The 23997-nt window shown below is 36.0% G+C and overlaps 1 protein-coding gene across 13 annotated transcripts in view; it reads left to right on the forward strand.

Annotated features, from left to right (window-relative positions):
- The window catches only part of LOC145662895 (uncharacterized), a 246747-nt gene that overhangs the window by 105295 nt on the left and 117455 nt on the right, over window positions 1–23997 (forward strand). The window contains exon 5 of one of the 13 annotated variants that reach the window (XM_081728875.1): window positions 14563–14765. The exons of 11 other annotated variants lie outside the window; for them this stretch is intronic. In XM_081728875.1, the coding sequence (XP_081585001.1) occupies window positions 14563–14765 (203 nt within the window). Of the gene's footprint in view, window positions 1–784; window positions 5577–14562; window positions 14766–23997 lie in introns of those variants that run through there. One more of the 13 variants, XM_081728881.1, reaches the window with a different exon arrangement.

The following is a 23997-nucleotide window of genomic DNA, read 5'->3' on the forward strand; positions in this document are numbered from 1 at the left end:
TTACCCAGTATTTGCCTGTTGGGAATATTTTACTTTTGATGGTGTAAACAATGATTTACGCTTTGATTTCGTATGAGAACTTCAAATTTTAAAAGTTTTCTAATTTATTTTTTGTATTTAAAGAGTTGGTGATTTTTATTACTCTAACACCTTCAACGAGTTGAAAATGCTTGTGTAACCAGGAATGTATATATATTATTAATAAGCAAGATTTCTCCATTTATTTTGTATTCAACAATAATGTGTGATATTTTTAATATTATGTAGATCTGATTGTGCATGTATGCTATTTTGTAAGTGCTAGAAGTATTTCTTTTATGTAGAACTAGGGTGATTTAAATAATGCCAGTTCATTAGTACTTGCTAATATATTGGTTTTAAAAAAAGTCGACTCTCAGAGAAATGAAATCAGGGAATATATTTACCTTTACTGACCTCATCCAAACCACATCGCAGAATCAGATTTGAAACCAGTTGTAATATTCCTCTTTCCAATCGTAATGTTGCTCTCCATTTGGACTTACAATGTTTTCCTTTGATTCCCTGTGAGTAGAATTACCTAAGTTCATCTAATTTAGGTGTGTTACGGTATATAGTATATATAGTATACTTACGTTGTGCTAAGTGTGTAGTGTGAACTGAAATTTAAAGTGGTAGTTCAATTAAATTCATCACTTTATACCACCTTTGTACAATTAATATGTATTTTTGTTAGTTCCTGGATTTATCTATGTGATCTGAGGTAGTGATTAAAAATGTGAAATTGGGCTTTCTTCTTTTCCAGGAAGGACAATGCCCACCGTTTGGAAAGAAATATTGGATTATTCAGCTTTGTTTACGAAACTTCCTTCCGGCTCTAAGCAATGTAAACTTTGTGGTAAAGTTGTGAACAATATGAGGAATCACTACCTCTCTCACAGTCCAGGAAGATATCCATGTCCAATATGTCATTGTACACTTTCACGACCAGATCATTTGAAACGACACATAAAGTGGAAACATTTACGGGCGGTGATAGATCAGCCTTCAACATCACAAACAGTAGCGTCACCGGAGAATCAGTATTGGGGGGTAAACCAGAGGCAGTTCTGAGCAAGTGTCTGAGGATCAACTTCGTTTTTAGGTAAAATGAGATATAACGTTATTTTTTAAAGAGCGATACGTGATAGTGAGAAGTCAGATCTATTGATGAGAGAGAGGTTCAATAATTATGGTTGTCCTTGATCATATTCAGTTTAAAGTATATTGTTGGGCTGTGTAGCATCCATGCATTTGTGTATATAATGTAAGATAGCATTGGTCGCAAGGTAAAAGTTTAAATGTATGATGCATTTTAAGCTCAGTAAATGGTGAAATTTAAGAAGAGGTAATTGGGACCAATTTTCACGTGAAGAAGAATGTAATAATTAATAATATATCTTGAAAGTTTTTTTACAAACAAAATTTTGTATTGAACAGCGTTCTGTAAAAGAAGGGAAATTCCATATTTTAATTATATTACCAAAGCAAATTGTAATTTGCTGAAAGAAATATGAGAGCTCATATAATAGTTTTAGTGTTTTAGCACGATAAATTCAAAACAACGTACAGTCATGTTCAGGACAAAAAAAAAGGCCTCACCTTTCTTTAAGAAGCTCAGTACTCTTATTTCAAGGTAGACATGTAGGGTGTCCATTTCAAACTGACCAAATCCAAAGATGGTCTCAGTTTGACCATTTCTAAAATCAGTAAAATTTGGTTGGAAGGTTCTGTGTTGTCTGTGATGGTTTTATGCCAAATTTCAGTTGAACATCTTTAGTTGCATTGATATGGCCTTTCAAAAAGGGACCACTCATCAAAATTAAACTATATATCTTCTAAAGTTTGAAGCATGCTCTTTCCAGCCTTGGCAAGGAAACTAAATTAGGAGAGGATATAGTTGAGTTATTACCCCAAAGATAGATATATGAAAAAATGCATTTACGAAGTTTTAACCAAATTTACAAATGCATATATTTGGATCCAGCGGACGTTAGCAACTGAATTTAATCCATACATCGACATCATAAGTGGAAATCACGCCTCCGAGTTTTGATTGAATTGTTGCATTCACAGCGTAGCTATGGTGTGTTCAATGTAGGCTCCCTAAACTGTGCAGAGTTTTTGTCAATTTTCAAGTTTCTATAGTGAGATACTGCTTAAACGGTTAATTAGTAAAACATTCTTAATTAGCATCAAAACTCGTCCCAAGTGTGCAAAGGCCAGTCTGTTTTATTACAAGTTTCAAAAGAGGTGGGCAAACAGCACCTTCGCCCGCGAAGCGGAGTAGCCTTTGTTTGAAAAGCTATATTAATGTAACCAAGATTGTGTTTAATGAATTTGGCACATAAACATCACAGAAAATATAAAACTTTTCACCAAATTGCATTAACTTTGGAAATGGTCGACCTTGGAACTCTGGTTACCTTTACACGATATTACTCATTCCTTGAATTTCGTCGTGCAAGCCTCTGTATCAGTATCCAAGTCAAGAGTACATTAGTAAAATTATTATAAATGTCCAATAATGACAATTACTAGAGCACTCAGATTGTAAATGGCCGTGTAGTTGACTTAACGTGCTAAGAACTAAGAACCATCTAAGGAACTTCTTTTGATTCCAAGGAATATTTAAATTACAAAAACAGTGTCACATTCATTTAACTCAAAAGTGAACACCTAATATTTCCATTTTCTGTATTCTTCAGTTGAGGTGGAGGACAGTCTATCCAATGCAGAACTACCCTTATCCAAGTTAATTTAGAAAGCAAGGGAAACCTCAACGCAATGATTGTATGAGTATTGCTTTCCACAGTCATTTTCCGAACTATCTGGTATTAGTTATAGCAGCTTCTACTAACTCAAACATCAGCAGAGATATATTGAAACCTATAAATCCTGTCCTTCGCATTTCAAATAATGACTTTTACATTTGATGTACTCAATATATTTTCAGTTATTTAGTGTGCGCATGATCATAATAATTTCAGAAAGTGTTGGACTAAGAATTTGTTGACATTATATTAATTGCATATTCTCTGCAAAGATGTTTTTCACAGTGGTGTACTCGATATGAAATAGTAAATGGCAATGCAACTTTCGTAATCAAAATTTTGTTTCCCAAGCGTAAATTGTATATATTTTTATAGATAAGATGATATTAAATTGCCAATAATACTATTTTGTCAGTAATATACTTAGTCCTGTAAAGTTTCAGCAGGGCATAATATATTCCTATCTTATGAGAAGAGTTGATAGACGGGATATTTAAGTACAATACGTTTAAATACTTAAGATCTGAGTAATGTATAAACTTACAAACTACAGTAAAATTCAGTCGTGGTATGTAGTTATTCTTGTTCACTAATGTATAAAACTGTCATTAGTTGAAGTTCCGTAAATGCTGAGAGTGTTATTTTTTAGTTCGTTTTAACTGCAGCCACAATGTGTGATATTATATTGCGATTCGAAAGCATTTTTTAAAAAGGTTTAAGATGCGAAACGTAAATACAAGAATGTGACTTGTTGACTTGTTACCCTCTAAAGAATAGAGTAAAAGAACTATGTGCATAACATTTACTTATATTAGGTATTATGACTATTCGAAGTATTTAAATAGTTTAACACCATTTAGTTTGAGTGATTTAATCATTAAACGATTTTAAAGACGCGGAATGTCTTGAAATCAGTATCTCACTAATACTAATCAGAACTGCCGTGATTGAAATATACGAAGAATTTATATATCTTTTCCTTTTTTCCCCCACAAAATGTTGCATACACCTGTACAAATTGCTGTAGGTAAATACTAGTGCAGAGGTTGATTCAGTTATATCGAACCGAATTCAATGTACAACTGTACCACTCGTGCGCAACTCAGTGTCGTGAAATTTGCGACGGGCAAGCAACAGTATCTCGTTAGTCACCCAGTAGAGTAATATGGTTGAGCGCAGTGTGACGCTGCCGAAACTGAACAGATTCTGGGAGGTTTTCATTATAGTCCTTTCCGGCGCTAAGTTCACGGCGTTGCGCATCATAGAAATTTGCAAAGTGAGTAATTCACATGTAGGTCGTGTTATACGGAGATATGCGACACAGTCCCGGGTTCCCACATGACGCGAGTGACTAGAAACCGGCCTTCCGTAATTATTGCATGTGGTTCGGCTAGAATAACCTCCGAAAATTCCCCCATACAGCATGCGATAGCCAGCAGATGCCGGACATCGCAGTCGGCAATCAGCCGCGACATTCACAGGGATTACTCCTCACGGTCGTTTGCAAGAGCAGTATGTACGCTCTGAACCGTGTCATGTGGGTGAGCGAAAAGGAACTGCAGGTGATCGGTGGAATTTTGTTGTTACCCTTGATCAGGCGTGGATTTACCTGAGGGTCTCTGGTAAAGTACGTGCTATTACATACAGTGTGTATGTGCCATTACGTAACGTTTCCAAAAAAGGTTCATGATTGTTCCGGGTTTCTCTTATAGGGACAAACGGCATCTCCAAAAGATGGAACCAAACGTTAAAATCAATGCTGCATACTACCAGACTCATGTCCTGACTAAAATGTAACAACATGAAATGTCAGCATTACACGGACAGGACGTAAAACAGATATGAACTGCACCAAGACAAGGCCTCCAGTCACACGGCGAAAACTTTAATAAATTCTATCACCGTATAGAAAAGGAAACTGAAATTACGGCAAATCCCTTCTCTGGCATCATTATCAAGAGTCAATATGCCAACCTAATGGTCTATTGTGCTCTTGAACTTCTGAAGCTGCGCCTGTCCCATCATCGAGTTCGCACCGTCTCGGGCCTGTGGAAAGCGTGTAAAAAGGAGTGGGATGCAATACTCATGGTTCAACTGCAATGCAGTCTTCTACACTGGAAACTTCGATGCCGGGCAATTGTCAGAGGTGGCCTGCAGATCGAACATAACCAATGCTGGAAACGCGGCATTTACTAGGTAAGAGTCACATTCAAATCCAGCTCAGTATAACTGAATTGACCTCTGTATTGACGTTCTGAGAGCTTGGTGTGATGTACTTCATTAATGCACTTCCAACCTTCGAACATAATAGTACATTTCCAGTTATAGACATTTTTGTTCATATTATCGTGCAATTGTTTCATTTTGAATATAGCATGTTATTTTTATATAACGTAACGATACTTCAGTTTGAAGAAAAAAAATATCGAGAGAATTTATTAAGGTATTATTCAAAATACGCTAAGGCTGTGTTTGTAAAGGTTTATGGAGAGAAGAATATGTAAGGGTGCGGTATTCTCTTTTATTAAATGTTTATAGTCATACTAAAATTATTTAAAAAAAAAACTGGTGTTATTGGTTACTTAAAACGATAATATTTATTTTTTATTCATATTTATTATTATCATTATTATTATTAGCACTCAGTTTAAGGGTATGGTGTGAAATGTGAACATAGTAACTGTATACGTTTTTCCCCTAATTGTGTGAATAGGTTATGGTTTGTATGAATATATTAAATGATTTTTATTAATGTTATTAAATTGTAATAAAAGATGCATTTTAATAATTTGATAGTTTTATTTATTTCCACTCCTCTACCTGGGCTGCTTTGAATAAGTCGAACCGCTTTGTATGTATTTTTGTTTGTTGTAGGTTGTTCCATTTAAGAAATACAAGCCAATAAAGCTGTAGTAATTCTAGGTTCGTTACCATTCTTTAATAAGTGGCATTTAATCTTTAAAAAAATGTGTATTTTGAAGGATATTCGGGATTTTGGTTAGAAGGATTATGAGGTCGGGTTAGATCTCGTTTGATGGAATATTTTGTAGTGCTTTTTTGGCTACGTATTGTGTGTGCTCTTTGTATCGGTAGCAGTTTGAGACATAGTGAATATGACCAACGACTAGATTGTAATAAAATGTCTGTTTGCGATAAGGAAACACCAAATTTTGAGCTTTTACTACCATTAACGTAAATGATTTTTAAGAAATATTATTAAGAAGGATGTTTCAAAATATAGGAGCTGCCTATACAACAAAATCGTGAAGCTATACGTCACAGTTTAGCCACTCCCACTCTGCCCGCTACGCGCCAATGAGATCGTAATGTTTTGAGTCAACATTCATGGCGGAAACGAGAGTAGCCAATCAAGACTCGGGATGATGTGCTGATGCTCGGTTGTTTCTTGGCTTCATTGAAGTAATAGGATGAAGATACTTACATATGGGCATGTCCTCTATTTTATAACATCCTTGATTACTAACTCGTATTTAGAAGTGCTAGATGAAAACTAGTGGCAATACTACTATAATTCTTACCTGTCTTTATTGGTAGAGAGAATACTACGAATTATCGCCTACCATATCTGCGATGATCTGTTTCACCTGAAAGTGATCGTTGACCGCTAGCACTTTCATTGTCGTAGATATTCCGCGAAGTGGTTTTCATCTTGGCGAAGAGATTATAATCGCAAGAGCTCATATCCGGGAAATATGACTGACACGGTGGGTGAGCAGGTAGTGGAGGTGTTGGCTGGTGACTGGAGTCTAGTTGTATGCTATATGCAGTATTGTTTGGTGCGTGAAGACAAAGTTGCTGAGCAGACAAGTTCACGACAACGTGTCTAAATGATGTTGGACAAGCATAGTAAAATGCAAGTGTTATATCATTTTCTCGAAAACAATATAAATGTGTTCGCGAGTTACGAAAGGAAGATGGATTGTGGAAATAAGAAGCTGGAAAGAACTCCACTTTTAGACTAGCTGAAGTTTCAGGAATGTTAACTTCATAAGGCTCTAACAATACACTTCAAAGCTAACTATGAAACTCTTCAATGACTGGCGCTTAATATCGTAATTAGCTGACTTCAATGTATGCATGTTCACGAATAACTTCAACATAGATGCATAAGTTTTGATTCTTACTTTTAAGGAGGTTGGTGTAGCAAAGTTCCTTTATATATTTACCATGTCCGTCCGTTTGGGAAACAAAAAATCTGGAGAGTTACATGACCAGTTATCAAATTTGGTCAGAATGTAACGAGTCAAAAGCTAGAGATCGAGTTCGTTTTCAGGCTCTATACCCAAGCCGGAAGTTGTAGAAATTGACCATTTCAGTTTTTACCGTTGATCACCATAGATCAGAAATTGCAATAGATAGCAAAGAAGCTGTTTTCTGTAACCAATTAAAGAGTCCCAAAAATATATTCCATCTCCACTCTAACCTTTGTATTAGAACTGGAAGTGTCAGAAATCAATTACTTCCATTTCCATTACACGTCTTATTGCACAACGGTAGTTTGTGGAACCTGGCATTGTGATGCCAGATGATGGCCGTTGTGTTCAGCAAGTACTGTCTGTTTCTTCTGAGAGCAGATGGGTGATGTTACAAGAAATTGTAGTATGTAGACTGCATCGACCATCTGCCCGTGATGTTCATACAAGATGTGCACCATACTGAGCATTAACATCAGACCATCACCATGTATACAGTCCTGTGTTTGGATGAGACCTAGGGTGCTCCCACTCACTGGATTGCGCTTCACATGGGGGAGTTTAGGTATCATCCATAGTGACGATCCATCCATAAAAGTTACCACCTTCCCTCTCGTAGCGGTGCTGCAAGACCTATGCAGTTGCATAACGTTGCCATTTTTGTGTCTCGATGATTTGAGGTATCCACTGCGCTGCAGTTTTGTTGAACCCAAGTATGTTGTTTCTTAACACTTTTACACATCGCACCACTGTTCAATATGGCAACTTTTCATAAACACATGCTTCATACAGTCTGAAAACAATATTGTATACTCGACTATGTGCCATTTTCGTGTAACAACTCGTTAGGATTCTCGTTAGGGCGCTTCAGATTTACTTTGACGCTACGGAATTTGATTGAATATGACAGTAATTCCCACAAGTGACTTCTTGTCGTTAAACTTTCCATTATCACGTACTGAATACTTGTTGCTATCTGACTCATGCGTGACAGCATTGTTGGTATTATTTTCACGTATTCATCAGTACCGAGATACTATAGATAGCGAAATAATAGATTGCATTAAGTAGTTGATATACTCAAGTGGTGGTGCTTCCCTTTAAAATTTTATACCTCTCTCTCCTGATTCCCCTCCCCCTCCCGAAACTCTTGAGTTAGTGTTTTTATGCTTCCCGAGATTTTATTGCTTTTCCTAACAGTAAAATATCACAGATATTTAATTAACGAAACGTAAGTGCTTTGCTGTATTAGTATGAACTGACGTTAGAACCTGTATTTCCATTATTGGTAAAAGTATGTAGAAAAAAAATCATACCAATACATTATTTCTCTAATTTACAACTTACGAAAACGAATCCTTTCTTAAAAACAAACGACAAAGAACTTATGTAGTTTTCTTTATACTGTTTTAAGTAGTAAATATCTCTAGCAAAGGAAAATTTGCAGTTCGTTGATCATAGTTGAACTATTTGAGAAAAAAGTGTCAATGATGAGAATTTTGCTGACTCTGAGTTCTAGATACAGCTGAAAATTGCAGTTCGATGCTTATAGAGATTTTCAGACGAGTAGCACATTCCTGTGCAATATTTTTGGTCTTGAAAAATCTTTGTAAACTAGCAGCTTCTTGTTGTTACCCATAACGTTTGTATGCGACTTCCTGAAAGGTAGATGTTCGCAGCTGTGTTCATTACTAAAGATATACCATTTTGGCTTGAGACCTAGTCTTCCGTTCCAGGCGCTGCTATCGGCTGAAGAAATTCCACTCCCTTTCGCCAAAGCTCTCTCGCTTAGCAACACCTGAACCGTTATTGGCTCAACGCGTGGGTGTGTCGAGGTGTGAGCTTTAGTTCGCATTTTTGCCACGGCTCAGAACATTTTGGCAGCACTATAGGAACAATACTGATGTGTAGTCAAAAGGCTTTAATGGTTTTTGTTGTGTTGGTTAGTGTACGGAAGAATGTCGCTGAGGCGGAGGGCAATATCTGTTGGATTTCTATTAAAGATTGGTCCGTTTGTTAATCATTAGTTTCATCACGTAACTTACTATAGCAAGCTGATTCCCTGGGAAGCACTGTTTAAACAATCCTTGTTTGCAATTCACCTTGAACTTCATGTATATTTATCCTATCTTTATTGTGTACAAAACCTGTCATGCTTCAAAACCCGGTAAATACAGTTTTGCTGCAATATTTATTCAAATATAAAATTTTGAATCATATGAGTATTATGTAGTAGATTGTTAGTTCTTCATTCGTGGAAACCGCATAAATACTCAGCGCGAAATACACAAATATTTGAATAGACGCTTCTTATTCTTTATTACAAACAGCAATGGTTAGAAGACTTTCAAGTCGAACTAACATGTGCCAAGTTGGAAATGGAAAGAATGGAAATTTTTTGACATAGAACCAGCTAAGTAAGATTAAGATGATTTATTGGTAAGTTTTATTTTTTTTTTAACTTTAGTATCTATAGCTAAACAGAAACCTCTCAGTTGGCCAAGTAATTGTGGCATTATGTAGATATGCATGAGACTTTATTGTTAACCCAGATATGTGCATTGCTCGTTAGGATTCTGAACACACTAGTTATGAGGGTGGTCTGGAAGGTTCTCAGCCTACATGAAAAGTAAAGTTAGAATGCAAAACTTGCTTTTCTTTTTCAACATAATCTTCGCTAACATGCTCCAGTGCCATTAACCTTTATCTGTAGTGGTTCTCCGTAAAGCCTATATAGTACTTCTCTAGCGCTCCAGTGACCATCTGATTTGAAGATAAACGGGAATCGCAAGTAACAGTTTTGACTTTCGGGAATAAATTGAAGTCAAAGGGAACTAAATCTGGGGAATATAGCTATTTTCAACAATTCATAGTGCGAAACCTTCACTTTTCCATTGGCAAAACACGTTTGTGGACAAGTAAATTGTCCCGATGGATTTTTTTTTTTTTTTTTTTTTTTTTCTGCGAACTTTTTCTGATGAATTGTTTTGTCTAGAGTAGTCAAAAGATTGTGATAATAACGTTCTGTTATTGTTTTGCCCTTTTCAGGCTAGTCAATGTACAGAATGGCTTTTGCATCTCAAGACACCGATGCTACCCCTTTCTTCCCGCTGAGGCTGAACAGCCAAATTTTCTTCTGTCCTGTTTTTGATTGTTCTTTGGATTCTGATTGGATTCACATTGGTGAATCCATGTCTCGTCCACAGTAAACAATCAACTCAGAAAATGCATTGTTTCTTAAAAGGGTCCAAAACTCGTGAATTTATTATATTTGAATGCATTTTTCAACTGCCTTATGCAAATGCGGAATTCATCTTGTACAAAGCATTTTCTTATGTAATTCTTCACATAAAGTATATCCGACCCATTCTATCGGATGTTTACAGTCTCAGCAATTCCACTCACACGCTTGTCATCCAATATATCATGCATCTGTCCAGTGATTTCTAGTAGTATTGCACTTTTTGGATGTCCTCTTACTGGGTTATATTCAAGGCTGCCACGGCTATTTTTAAACTCTCTCTCACTCACTCACTGTATGGACTATGGAACACGGAGGTTCAATGTCGCATTCACAAAAGCTCTCCACTGATTTCTATTCTTAGCTAACTGCATCCAGTTTCTACTTTGTGTTCCAGTCTCTGCGAGATCCATTTTAATATTGTCCTTCCATCTGCGCCTAGGTCTTCCTAATGGTCGTTTTCCGATTGGTCTTCCAGCCAAGACTTTGAAAGCGTTTCTACTTCCTTCCAGCCTGGCTACATGACCTGTCCACATTACCTTCTTAGATTTGATGACCCTAACAATGTTTGGTAAACCGCATAAATTATTTAGTTCTCGTTATGAAGTTTCCGCCATTTCGCATTTCCGTCCCTCTTGGGTCCGAATATTCGTCTCAGGATCTTGTTCTCAAATACTTTCAGTCTATGTTCTTCCCTCAGAGTAAGCAACCATGTTTCGCAACCATACAGAACAGGCATGATTATCGTTTTGTATATCGTATTTTTAAACTCTACTTCCCATTTTTTAATTATGGGAAAAGTATCCTCATGTACTTCGATAAACTTCACATGAATCTTTCAACTTTGTCATTCAACTGTATATGACCACAAACTTGATTACAGCTTGATATTCCGTTCAGGTGCACATAGCTGGCTGGAAACTACTCGAGCCGAACGTCATGCAGTTTGACAACCAGGATTATGAAATCTGTGGTAAGCGCTCCATGAATGTGTAAGGCCCAGAACTTCTTTCAGAATACCCTCATAAATTATATAGCCATTGTTTCAGACGCGCTCGCTTTTATCCTGTACTGTATTGCCATTCATTTGACGATCTAAAGAACTGTAATGAAGAAGTATCAGTATCCTGATAGACGTAAGAATTACTTAAGATGCAGTTGTGTTACAGGTGAGGAAATAACTGAATGAGCTTAGGCTAGTGGTTAATGTTTTTACTTTGCAGCCAGAAGGTCCTGGATTCGGATCCGGTTGCATTTCATTTGTAAGTTTTTCCAGTATCATAAAGTGAATAGTGGGACACTTAAACTCAATGTATCCTTGGCCGACTTCCTTTGTACTCCCCTGACCAATATTGTTGCTCTCTATTAACGGTACTGAATCCTGCTCCTCTTTGCTTTGTAATACATTGATTTGTATGGGGAATTACTACTATTATTATTATTTATTTTCTTTGAAATAAACCAGCATGTTAGTGGTTTGATTTTACTTATTTCTTCAAATCTGTGTAAATGTTCCTTATTTGGTGAAAGTTAAGTTTTCTTTAGTATATAAGTTTTCTTTAGTGAAATCTGTGGTTCCTTGAAAAACTGTTCAAATTAGAGAGCTGTCCAAGACAAAGGGATAGTTGGTATCATAACCATAATACGTAATAAACAATACTACACTACTACATGCATGAATATACTACATTATGTCCAAAACAATACTTACAGATGTTGCTTTTGAATACTTTTACATTATCTTCAAATAGAATTATGTCATTTCATTTGAACTGATCAGTACAATATGGGTACATACTGTACGATGTAGTTTATAATGTACTTAGCAGTTCATTGAACACATAACACTTAAACAGTACCACATACAGTAATAAGTCCACACAAATGAAAACAACTTCTAGAATTTTAAAATTTGTGATGAACTCACTTGTCAGTTACGGTTTGTTTTCTCTTCTGTAACTTATACAGTTGGCCACTCTGCCAACCCCTCTTCACGTGTTCTTGGAATTTCATAATCGTTTTCTCATGAAAATAAATGATCTGTTCTGTTCCCTCACCGACCACCTGTTGGAATTCCAGAAGTCCTATCTCGCGAATCATCAGGTCACAGCATGGTGTCAACGGTTGATTGATTCTCCTTTACCTTTGTGGTCTTTCTTTTATATGTCCAACTTTGATGCAAATTTTGTGTTCAAGATGCAGGATAGAGGGGTGTCAGGTTGTTCCAATAAGTTGAAATCAGTAGTTTTTTTTTTTTTTTTTCTGGTTCCGACAAGAAGTCCAAGTTACATGAAGGAGGGGAGGGGGGGCTCCAAGAAAGTGTGTCCAAGTTGAGGAGTTTAACTGTACTACATAATTTAAAGAATACAATGTATGTATAATGCAAATTCATTTTTAAGAAATCACTTGAAGAAAAAGTCAGTAAAATAACAAAATTCCAGTTCGTGTCAAAGAAATAGAAAAATGATTTAAAAAACAATAGGCTAAATAGCAAGAGACTCGTAGATATACAGTACCGTTAATAGTTCCAGTGTAAAGTGGCTGGTCTTTAATCAGATTAGTGTGTTCTTTAAAGATTCGAGATCTTTTTGTTCAACTTAATTGAGGTCTAACTATTATTTCTAATTCAACATTATTTAATGAAATATTCTAATTTGTTTATCGCGTGTTGTTGTGACGTCACATTGCTTTAAACTGAAGATACTGAAGCTTAATCCTTCTGCATATCGGTTGAAACAAATTAAATGCGTAATAAGTCACTTGGTAGAGAACTACAATATCAAGCTTGCATATTGCAGTCGTAAAGATTTTCTTTTACATATCAGTCTGCAATTTTATTTCTATATTGAAGGAAACCTTACGTAACACTGAACGTGAAAACATTCAAAACTAAATGTGGTAATTATATAATTATGTTGAAGGTGAGGTTTCGGCCTTAATTTTCTTTCTTTCATTGTTGGTGTAGCATCATTAAATGTGTATTGTTAGATTTCCAAAATATGCTTTGCGAAAGTATCGGAAATATTGTAGCTTGACTATGTCTGACAACGGGTACCAGAGCAGAAACTGCAAGAGATACCGAGAAGCGCTTTGTGCATGCGATTCAATGTAGCAAGAACAATTCCATTTCATTTATTAACCCTCTATTGAAATCTGAATGGTAGAAATTAACATTTCTGGTTTGAGTTGATCGCTATAGAGCAAAAGCAGTAAGAGCCATAACCGGTCTTTTCAAGTTGGTTCAGCGTCACAATAATAGGGTTCATTTCCTCTGTTAACTCTTGAAACTGGAAGTGGTAGACAGTAATAATTTCCGGTAATATAAATAAAGACGCCTGTTGCTATATATTACTGTACTTGTTCTATGGCAATGCACGTTGAAACCGGAAATTATTACTGTCTACCACTTCCAGTTTCAAGAGTTAACAGGGGAAATGAACCCTATTATTGTGACGCTGAACCAATTTGAAAAGACCGGTTGTGGCTCTTACTGCTTTTGCTCTATAGCGATCAACTCAAACCAGAAATGTTAATTTCTACCATATATATATATGCTCATTCAGAGTGAAGAAAATACCAGATGTATCAAAAGTCTGGAGCCATACTCCTACATGAGTAATGGAAAGAGGAAAGTTGTGGGAAACAACTTTCAATATAAAGTAGTGGAATTTTTCCAAACGCGCATAATGGTAAGGCTCCCTATGGTAAATGAAAAAGTACCGTTTCTACTTCATGTGAGAATGGTATATCAGGAAGCATGAAAATATTCGGTTTATAAGTATTGGACGTGTTCTTTACAATTAATAATAAACCGTCAAAGTTAAGGTTTATTTTTAAAAGTGTATCTTGTGATACGAAACTTTTTAGTGGTTTCGCGAGGAAATTAATTGATTCATTAATATACCATAGAATGTTACTTCAACACAACTGAATGAAGCATGAGATAATAACAGATTCAAAATGAATGCATTTTACCATGCTTATCGGAAAAGAGTGGGAAAGGAAAGAAAAGAAAAAAGCACACTTATATAACGAACACATCATTCTGTTTGAAGCTAGAGGAAACGGAGTTAAGACATTTCTATTGACGGTATGAGAACACAACATTAAATTCGTGTTTACATACTAAAGAAAATAGCTTGTTCAAAGTTATTAACAATTTTTGCTTTTCCGAGTAGGCCAAAACTAGAAATATTTTAGCTCAATAATAATTTCTATGCACGGTTCGTGCTTCTAATTAATTAAGGCTTGTGTAGTAGGTTTGGAAGAATGATAACATATATGAGTACGTTGACTCGCAGTTTTCTTCTTCCAGGCCTACACCAGCCTTTCGCAGAAAACTCAGACAAGACAACCGACAGCATATTTGTACGAAGACGTGATAATCCATCTCAATATGATTGCCAAATCTGTGGCAAAACTGTCAAGAATAAGTGGCACCACGCACGTCACCATAATCGAGAATATCATCCATGCCCTCTCTGCGGATCTCCTTTCACTAGGAAGGACAACATGAAGGTACATATGAAAACGCAGCACAGCTTAACGGAGCTAGAGAAACTTCATAAAACTGAAATGAATAATGACCTGAAGTTGCTATAAGTCCTCGAGAAGCAAATACTGTTTTTATCCTTTCTAAGAGTTGTAGTATTTGTAGATTTAAATTGTTTGTGTAACTAGGTTTTAAAAAATCTTACGTGGTAAATGTAGATAGTTTCTGCGTACATTGAACTTAGACATATTTTAAAACAGTGAACATTACCGTGACTTTCAAAACCATTTACTCTGAGCTGTATGTAACATGTTTTGGTATATAAACACAAGGAAGAATTCTACGTGATAAAGAATATATGCTTAGTTGTTTATATTCTCTACGATTCTACCCAGCGATAAGATTATACAAGTTTTCAGAGTGGATTTTGATTCGACTCTATATTGACTTGTTAAATAAAATATTAGTACTGAAAAACTCTCACAGGAGTAGTACATTTTTCAGCTAGTCGTAATTTAGAAGCAAAACTACATAGTTACCTCAGTTACTTTGTCAGTTTTTGGAACAAGCGAGAGTTTTGTTGTAGTAGAATCATATGCTCAAAGTTCTAAATCTACATTTTATTTATTTATAGTTCATTCGTTCTAAAGTTTCTATCAAACGAACATACACTGGGTAGATATCAGTTTTGCTGCCTATTGTCTGCATCTCGACAAATCTCTAATATTTGTTTTATGTATATTTATATAAAAATCGAGTATGCATATTATAAAAGTCTATTATCAGAGTGATTGAATGAGATATGATACTCATGGACTTAATGTAAGTCCTGTATGTTGGAATGCCATTGTGTTCTTCTAATTTCGGAATTTTAAAAAGAGAACTCGAAGCAACTTTGGATTTATACTTGCTTGAATAGTTTCAGTTGTGACTCGCATATATACACTCAGAACTCTGTAAGGACTAGGCTCAAAGAATCCATAGAACAATATTTTCCTTTCCTAGGTATTAGATTAGTGCAAATGAAATATTCTCAAGTTCGTCATTTGCAAAGAGCAAAAAAATAACTACAATACTTGTTAATCAAAATAGTTGGTGCTCAGAATCTCACACTGTTACCAGTGGTCAGCCAACGATTGGTTTCCATGACGAAAGAAGTCTGGAATCCGCGATGTGAAGAAGTCTTCAACATTACGTTGCGTCCTAAGATCTTCTCTTCCAGCAAGTGCCCGAGATGTATGAAGAGGTGGTATTTATTCAGAAAGACGTTAGGAGAGTACAATGGGTTTCACACTATAACGTCCGTTGAGCGACACTTAATGCGGGCATTGTTGTGCAACATGAGGACACCATGTCTTTTGAGCATTTGTGGATGCTTGTAGGCAAAGTTGTAGTGCTATTTGATGGCGTTCAGAACCATTGCAATCTGCTGTGATTGTTCCGTCTCGACGGACAAAGACATGATAGATCAACTCTACCATACCAGCAACATTTTCTAGGGATTTTGGAAACCGTCGTGGACTTCAGTCATTCGTGGAGATTCAACCATTGACATGAGCGTTTATGATTGTTGCAGCAAATCCATTTTTCATCGAAAGTGACATTCCGATGAAAGAAACTTTCCGGTCATTCTTTACACTTAGAGAACTGCACACCTCCAGGGAGCGAGTCTTGTTGACCGATGTCAACTCACATTGCACTCATGGGCCCAGCTTCCAAATTGCACGGATCCGCCGAACAATAGTGGTATGGTGGGTGCCTAACTCGTCTGCAATGCAAGGGGCCGCGGTGGCTCAGTAGTAGAGCGTTCACCTCTGGGGTCCCGGGTTCGATCCCAGCCCCCGGCAAGTGAACTTTGTAGTGGACAAACACCGTGTGCGTGGGTTTTCTCGGGGTTCTCCTGTTTCCTCCCACTTTCTTCATTCCACCATTTCATTCATTACTCATCATCACCGTCTCCTTTAGCCTAACCGGCATAACCGTGGGACGTAAAACTCAAAGATTTCATTTTTTCATTTTCGTCTGCAATGCACAAACACCTTTCTGAAGGTCCGCTTTCACGAGGGTGCTTCTGAGGAACTGATCTAAACATGATGTTGGTCAAAACCCACGAGGTTTATTTTAGAATACTGTCACCGGAACAAAATGTGATCAACGATTGGCGAATAGTGTGTTGATTTGATTCGCCATTTCTGGCTCTGAAATGCTCTGTTAATGATGATTGCAGCTTGCTGTGCACCGTGTCTCAGTTTGAATTCGTATCACAAAATGCGATGAATGTAAAACTCTCTCGCAGTTGTGTGTTCATCATGGTCTACTTTCATACGGCCCTGTTTCAACAACGCTCTACCTCCTGACGGGCTAGGTACCTCAGCCACTTTTCCTGGACATATAGGGCCTTACGCAGTCATTTTGACGAATGATTAACGTCACACTAAAGGCCTAACTACTGCAGGAAACATGTTAGTCGAACACTTTAGTATGGCACTAATCTCACGTTAGAACGACTCTGCATAAGGCCCATACAGTCTGTAACGCTAGACACGTGACCTTAGTCCTTCCGTGGTTATTTGCTGAGTTGTTTGCCACCAGTCGCAAAGGGAACATTTCATTCGTATCAATTTAATACTTAGTATGTATGTAATTCGACAATAAAGAGCTTTATTTTTGTGAAAAGTGAATTATATGTTCAAAACAGAAAAAAGATTATTCACTAATAGCACCAAAAAATGCAAAGAATAAAGGAGGGGTTCCGTGTTGTAAAGGGAGGAAGAAGAACTCTCAGAAACTATTCAGTACAGGCACAACAAGTGATTGCTAAAAGATCAGTTTAAGTGTATTACTTAAACGCCTCATTTGTAATTTACGAGTGTTCAGATTACATGTAACTTTAATTTCCGTTCGATCTTACTATCCGGAAGTGTAAGTCGTACTAAACAGTAAAAATCGTTCTTGGTAACAAATTTTCTAAATTTTTGACTCAAAGGGAGTTGCGAATTAAAATAATGAACTGATTTTTGTGTTGGAAATAGTCTTGACGAGTAAACAGCCATATTTTCATACATTTGCCACCGTTTTTTAGGTATACTTATATTAATGTAAGTTTTGGCATGGGTAAATAAGTAAAGTAGATTCGTGCATTTTACGTCATCTTAAATATTCTTCCGGTAAATAAGAGAAATTGTTCGCGAACCTTTGATGATTAATAAAAAGAACGAAATTTAACAAAAATCAATATAAATGAACATTCTGCTAAGGTTTTAGCTCACTTGGTGATAGAGGGCTCAGATGTGTGCTCATGTATTCACAAAGTTGACGCGAGTGCGTCGGGGTGAGTAACATATGCAATCGTAGGCCACAAAAATCTTGATGTCAATGACGTTCTTATAATGAAATATAAACTAACTAACTAACTCTATGGCCTATGGAACCCGCAGGTTCAGTGCCGCGTTCACAAAAGCTCTCCACTGACTTCTATCCTTAGCTAATTGCATCCATTTTCTACTTTGTATTCCTATCTCTGCGAGATCCATCTTAATATTATCCTCCCATCTGCGCCTAGGTCTTCCTAATGGTCGTTTTCCTATGGGTCTTCCAGTCAAGACTTTGAAAGCGTTTCTACTTTCTTCCATTCTAGCTACATGACCTGCCCACCTAAGCCTCCTAGACTTGACGACTCTAACAATGTTGGGTAAACCGTATAAACTATGTAGTTCCTCGTTATGAAGTTTCCGCCATTCCCCATTCTCATTCCTCTTGGGTCCGAATATTCTTCTCAGGATCCTGTTCTCAAATACTTTCAGTCTATGTTCTTCCCTCAGAGTAAGTGACCATGTTTCGCAACCATACAGAACAACAGGCATGATTATCGTTTTATATATTTTAAGCTTCAAATTCTTCGACAGAATTCGCGACGACAAGAGATTTTGAACCGAATAGTAACACGAATTCCCTGCTTTTAGTCGACATTTAATTTCTTCGTGAATATGATTTTCGTCTGTTAATATTGATCCTAAATATTTGAAAGTATCCACTTTATCAAAAGTGTTATTTAATATTTTAACGCCTCCACAATTTGCCGTATTACGGTCCCGACGCACTTCCATGTATTTAGTGTTCTCTGCATTTATTTCTAAACCCATGTCCTTGCAAGCATTTAATAAGATCTCTGCATTTATTTCTACTGTTCTCCTATCATCCCCTATTAAATTTACATCATCAGCATATGCCATCACCTGGTGAATACCGTTCAACTGTAGGCCCTGGTTGCTATCTTTGATTTTCCTTATAGCGTATTCCAGCACAAAGTTAAATAATAATGGCGACAACGCATCTCCTTGTTTCAGGCCATTTTGGACGTGAAAGCTCGTGGACAAAAATTTTCCTACCCGGACTTTACTTTGGGATTCACTTAAGCATATCTTAATTAATCCAATTAGCTTTCTCGGTATTCCAAGTTCTGTAAGAACGTTGTACAATGTTTCTCTCCTAACCGAGTCGTAAGCCTTTCTAAAATCAATAAATAGTTGATGTACCGGGATATACATGGATTAAATTATTAGATTTTGGCTTTTCTAAGGAAAAAGACCTGACCAAGCAGTTCGAGTTGGCGGGCATGGTAGAACCAATGCATAGTTCTCATTATCAGGGAAAGTTACATGGACTGTATTATACATTTACATAAAATTTTATGTAAACCAGTATTTGTAATGTCAGCGCATGCATTTAAAAAGAAAAAAAAATAATACTACTGTTTTATAATAGTAACTGGCAAGGAGAATGTATGAAAACAGATAATGTAAAGTAATATCCAGTTCAAAAACTGTCTGCTTTGTTGTAACTGACAAACTGAAAGTGATAAAACGTAATTAGTTTTAAATATATATTATTACTACCATCAGTTTTTATTAAGCTGTTTTTTTTTCGTTTGGTCAACAAAAGCACAAAAGATTGCTGAATTGTAAATGAAGATTATAAGATGAAGATTAGGTTTTCAGTATCTTTAAAATTTATTTCTGGTACTCTCAAGTTGTTCATCATATTTCTGAATCATGTTATGTATTTATTTCATTACTGCTATAGAGTGATTGTTTTACTTCTTCAGAGACAAGATGCACAATGAACCGAAGTTTAATACAACGATCTTTAGCAGTTTCGAGGCTCTCCTCACCGCTTCCTTAACGCATCTCAAGAAAACTTGCTGCTAAATAAAAGACACAATGTATGAAATTCTTTACTTGTCCATCCTGCAGAATGAAAGTGGTATGATAAGTTTGTAGTTTTGATAGTAAGGTTTCCTGCTCTTCTTGATTTATGGGTAATGAAAAGTCCTTGATGTGTACTTCAACATAAAATCACAAATAACGAACAATCAGTTGACAATTTCGAACTAACATCTGCTTGACGCCTTAAACTGTTAATCACTCAGCAAACTGATGATGTAATATACTTCGGCAGAATTTTTTAAGACTTGACAATTTCAAGAAGTGCTTACTGTGTAATATGGAATTTGTAAATAAAACCAACGAACCAACTTGTTACTGTTTTGTCAAATTGAACTTCTTCGTTCCAAAATATAGTTTGAAAATCAAGTGTTTATTATTTGTGGTCTTATGTTAGAAGAGAAGAGAATTTTAGTCAAGATCTACGAACTTATCACTTTTTATTGTGCAGGGTGAACAGATAATTCATACACCATGTCCTTTATGTAGTTATATGCGCTGAGGAAGAAGTAGTGCCCCGAAACTGCTTCCAAATGTTGTGCTTTCAGATATTATAACAAACTTATTGATTTGAGTATTGATAATTTTCTTTTGCTTTATTTCGAACGTTTTAAAATGATGACCCAAATAATATTAACAGTAGTATCTCAGGAAATACCTTTAACTCAGAGGCAACAGCAAAAGTCGTAACGTGTTACCAAAAAAAAAAAAAAATCTTTTACAAACTTTTTGTACGTACAGTTTTTGAAAACCAATGATCTTTAAAGCAAGCTATAAATAAAACTGAAATTGTATCACGGATATAAAAAATAGCGTGAATTTTCATTAATTTTGTTGGAAAGTAGAGCGTGAAAAAAAAATGCTAAGGAAACTTGTTTCATATGTAAACATCTGAGTAGTTGGTAAGTTTTCTGTTATTAGCGTGTAAAATGCTTCCAACAAATCAATCGGTTTTAATTTGTTGAGATCAATTCAAGGTTTTCTAATATCCATAGGACTTTGTTTTTAAGATTATAGTTAGTATTAAGCGTATTAAAGTATGACCAGTGCCACTAATGTTCGATGTATATCTCTGTACAGTTTTCGTATAAGACACTATAAGAAAAATGGTTCTTTTATTTCGATTAATCGATATATGCGTGAACACTTTATCAGCTGCTCGACACTAACAAACTTTCATAATATAACATGAACTAAGATAATGTATTCATAAATTTGATTTTATTCTGTCATGTAGTTTATTGGACTTCATCAGATTAATAAGCTTGTAACATACCATCATTTACTGATGGGTAATATAGGATACATCTGTATTAAATTATAACTTGCACATTTTCAAGACTTTTTTCACCCTTCTTCCTTGGTGTGTATTATTCCGCTGCGCTTCTGAACTTGACAGGAAGGGATTTTTCACAATGGAAAATTCAGTAACTTAAATAAAATATCTTTTAAAATGAAAACAAATACCATTCCATTCACTTCCATACACAGTTACATAAATCGTATCGATTTTAAACGAAGAAAAACTCTTTAGTGAAAAGTGTACAACAGAATCGCAAATCGAACCTGGGTCTGCGCCGTATGAGCCAGTGCGCTAACTACTCCCTTAATCTCAGCAGGCTGCGATACTAACTACAATCTTTGACTATATTTAAAATGCAATGTAACAAAGTTTATACAATCACAGGCATAAATAATATTATATGCCTTTACTTTACAGGGTAATTTGTCAGTAATGCCAGAAAAAATGTATTAGAAGGGTTTTCGGTATTTACTGTCGGAATTATTTCTATTTACTTCAAAGAATCTTTAGCTGAAATTGATTAATTCGTTCAAGTGTTATTGTCAAAAGAAGGTACAGGAAATGAATACACGCTTCTGGACAATTTAATGGGATAGCTAATTTGACAGTTTTACTGCAATAAAATTCCACAATATTACTAGGGTTTAACGGAAAAATATTTTATCCAAAAATGAACCGATGTACTTCAATAAGTTAAACAAAATTATGTGCTTGAGTGTAAATCCTTATACATAGTTTTCGAGAACTTTTTTTGTCAACTTAAAAATTGATATTTTATAATGACCACGCCACTTATTAAGATAAAACTGATATACATACTCTAATCATGCTTTTTATTATGACAGCAGTAAGACGACAGTATGGTTAATGAGAAAGAGCAGTGTGACTTATTATAAACTGTAAGCGCTTAGTGCTTATCTGTCCTGCTTGTAGTGGACCTTTGCTTGTCAGTCTGTCTGGTCAACGATGATACCATGTTGTTCTGTTAGCTGTCTTTGTAGTAGTACTCGTATTTGTGATTTGTCTTAAAAGAATGAAGTTTATCCAGAAAACACAAGATGCGTAAAGCTTAGTTTTATCAGATTACGGTCTGTTAAAAGGAACTCGGCCACCCATTTCGCTTTGAGTGTCTTGTATCCGTAATTCGATGATGAAATTAAACAAAAGTTTGAAACCGAAGTATTAAGTTATCCTACATACGGTTGCAACAGTATAGCCGTTAAAAGAGAAATGAGTACTTTAAAAAAGACTGTACCAGTATTTTACAGTACAACTTATATCAACACATCGCTGAGCCATATTTTTCTTGTTTCTTTAAAAAGAGAACACTGCAATATTTCAGTATTACCCTATATTTACATTTACAGCTGATATACCCGTATTTTCTGTATACTGCATACCATAGTTGTGCTGTTTGTAATTTTTATTTGTGTACTCTCTACGCCAAATATTAATATTTATTATGATTTTATCTTGAAAACGGAGTAAATAAAATAACTTATTTCTTAAATTTATTGAGTTTTGTTTACAGTTATACATACATATTCATTGAAAAATTAATTTATCTTCTATATTAACATTTAAAAAAATGCTAACTACCACAGATAATATAACCTAATAATGATAAGCAATGCATTACTTGCATTTTTGTCCGTTGCAATTGGCCGTAACTAATTTTAACACATTTAGATGCTTTTTTAATTATATTTTTTGGAAGAGGAAAAAATTAATTTTACAGACGAGTCCGCATAGCTCATGTTCCTGAAATTCGCACACACACACACACACACATATATATATATATATATATATATACAGGGAGTCCATAAAGTCCTGCAGGAAAGTAAAACTATAACTTGGAAACCGTTACGTTTAAGTGTATAAATTTTTGGGGTTGGAAGAAGGGAAGTTTAAAGTTTTGTTCTGGCCACAATGCTCGATGATGTTTGCGCTGGTAATCACATAACTTAAGATGGCGTTAAAGAAAAGGCACAAGTGTGTTGTGGTTTGCGGAATTAAAATCTTGCGTTTCAGTGCGGAGAAAGTTCCAAACAACGTATGGGAAAACACCCCCAGCAGAAACAAGTATCAAGAGGTGGTACGAGAAATTCAAAGAAACGGAAAGTTTGTCAGATTTACCACGCAGTGGAAGGCCAGGAACGAGTGACGATGTGATTCACACATTTGAGGACAGCGTAGCCAGGAGTCCTATGAAGTCGCTTAAACGTAGGTCATTGGGAATACCGAAGTCAGCGTTACACAAGATCGTACGCAAGAATTTGAAGGTCCGGCCTTATAAGTTAAAATTTGTGCACGAGCTAATAGAGGAAGACTGTAACATGAGAATGGAATTCTGAGAGTCAGTGCTTACCCGCTTACAAGAAGATGGTGACCTTCTGTCTCGATTTCTGTTTTCAGATGAAGCCACATTTCATGTGTCGAGAAAAGTGAAGAGGCACAACTGCCGAATTTGGGGGTGGGTGGGTGGAAAATCCACGTGAATTCGAGGAGCACAAGCGGGGTAGTCCCAAAGTCAATGTGTGGTGTGCTGTTTCAATGGACCACATTATCGGCCCTTTTTTCTTTGAGGAATAGACCGTAAATGGTAACAATTATCAGAACATGCTACAGACATTCCTTTTGCCAGAACTTACTAGGTTAGGCATCCTTAATGAGGTCCACATGCAACAGGATGGGGTACCGCCGCACTATGCCCTTCAAGTTCGAAGTTTC

This window comes from Thermobia domestica, chromosome 10 (assembly GCF_964235325.1).
Source record: "Thermobia domestica chromosome 10, izTheDome1.hap1.1, whole genome shotgun sequence".
In the NCBI taxonomy this organism is placed as follows: Eukaryota; Metazoa; Arthropoda; class Insecta; order Zygentoma; family Lepismatidae; genus Thermobia; species Thermobia domestica.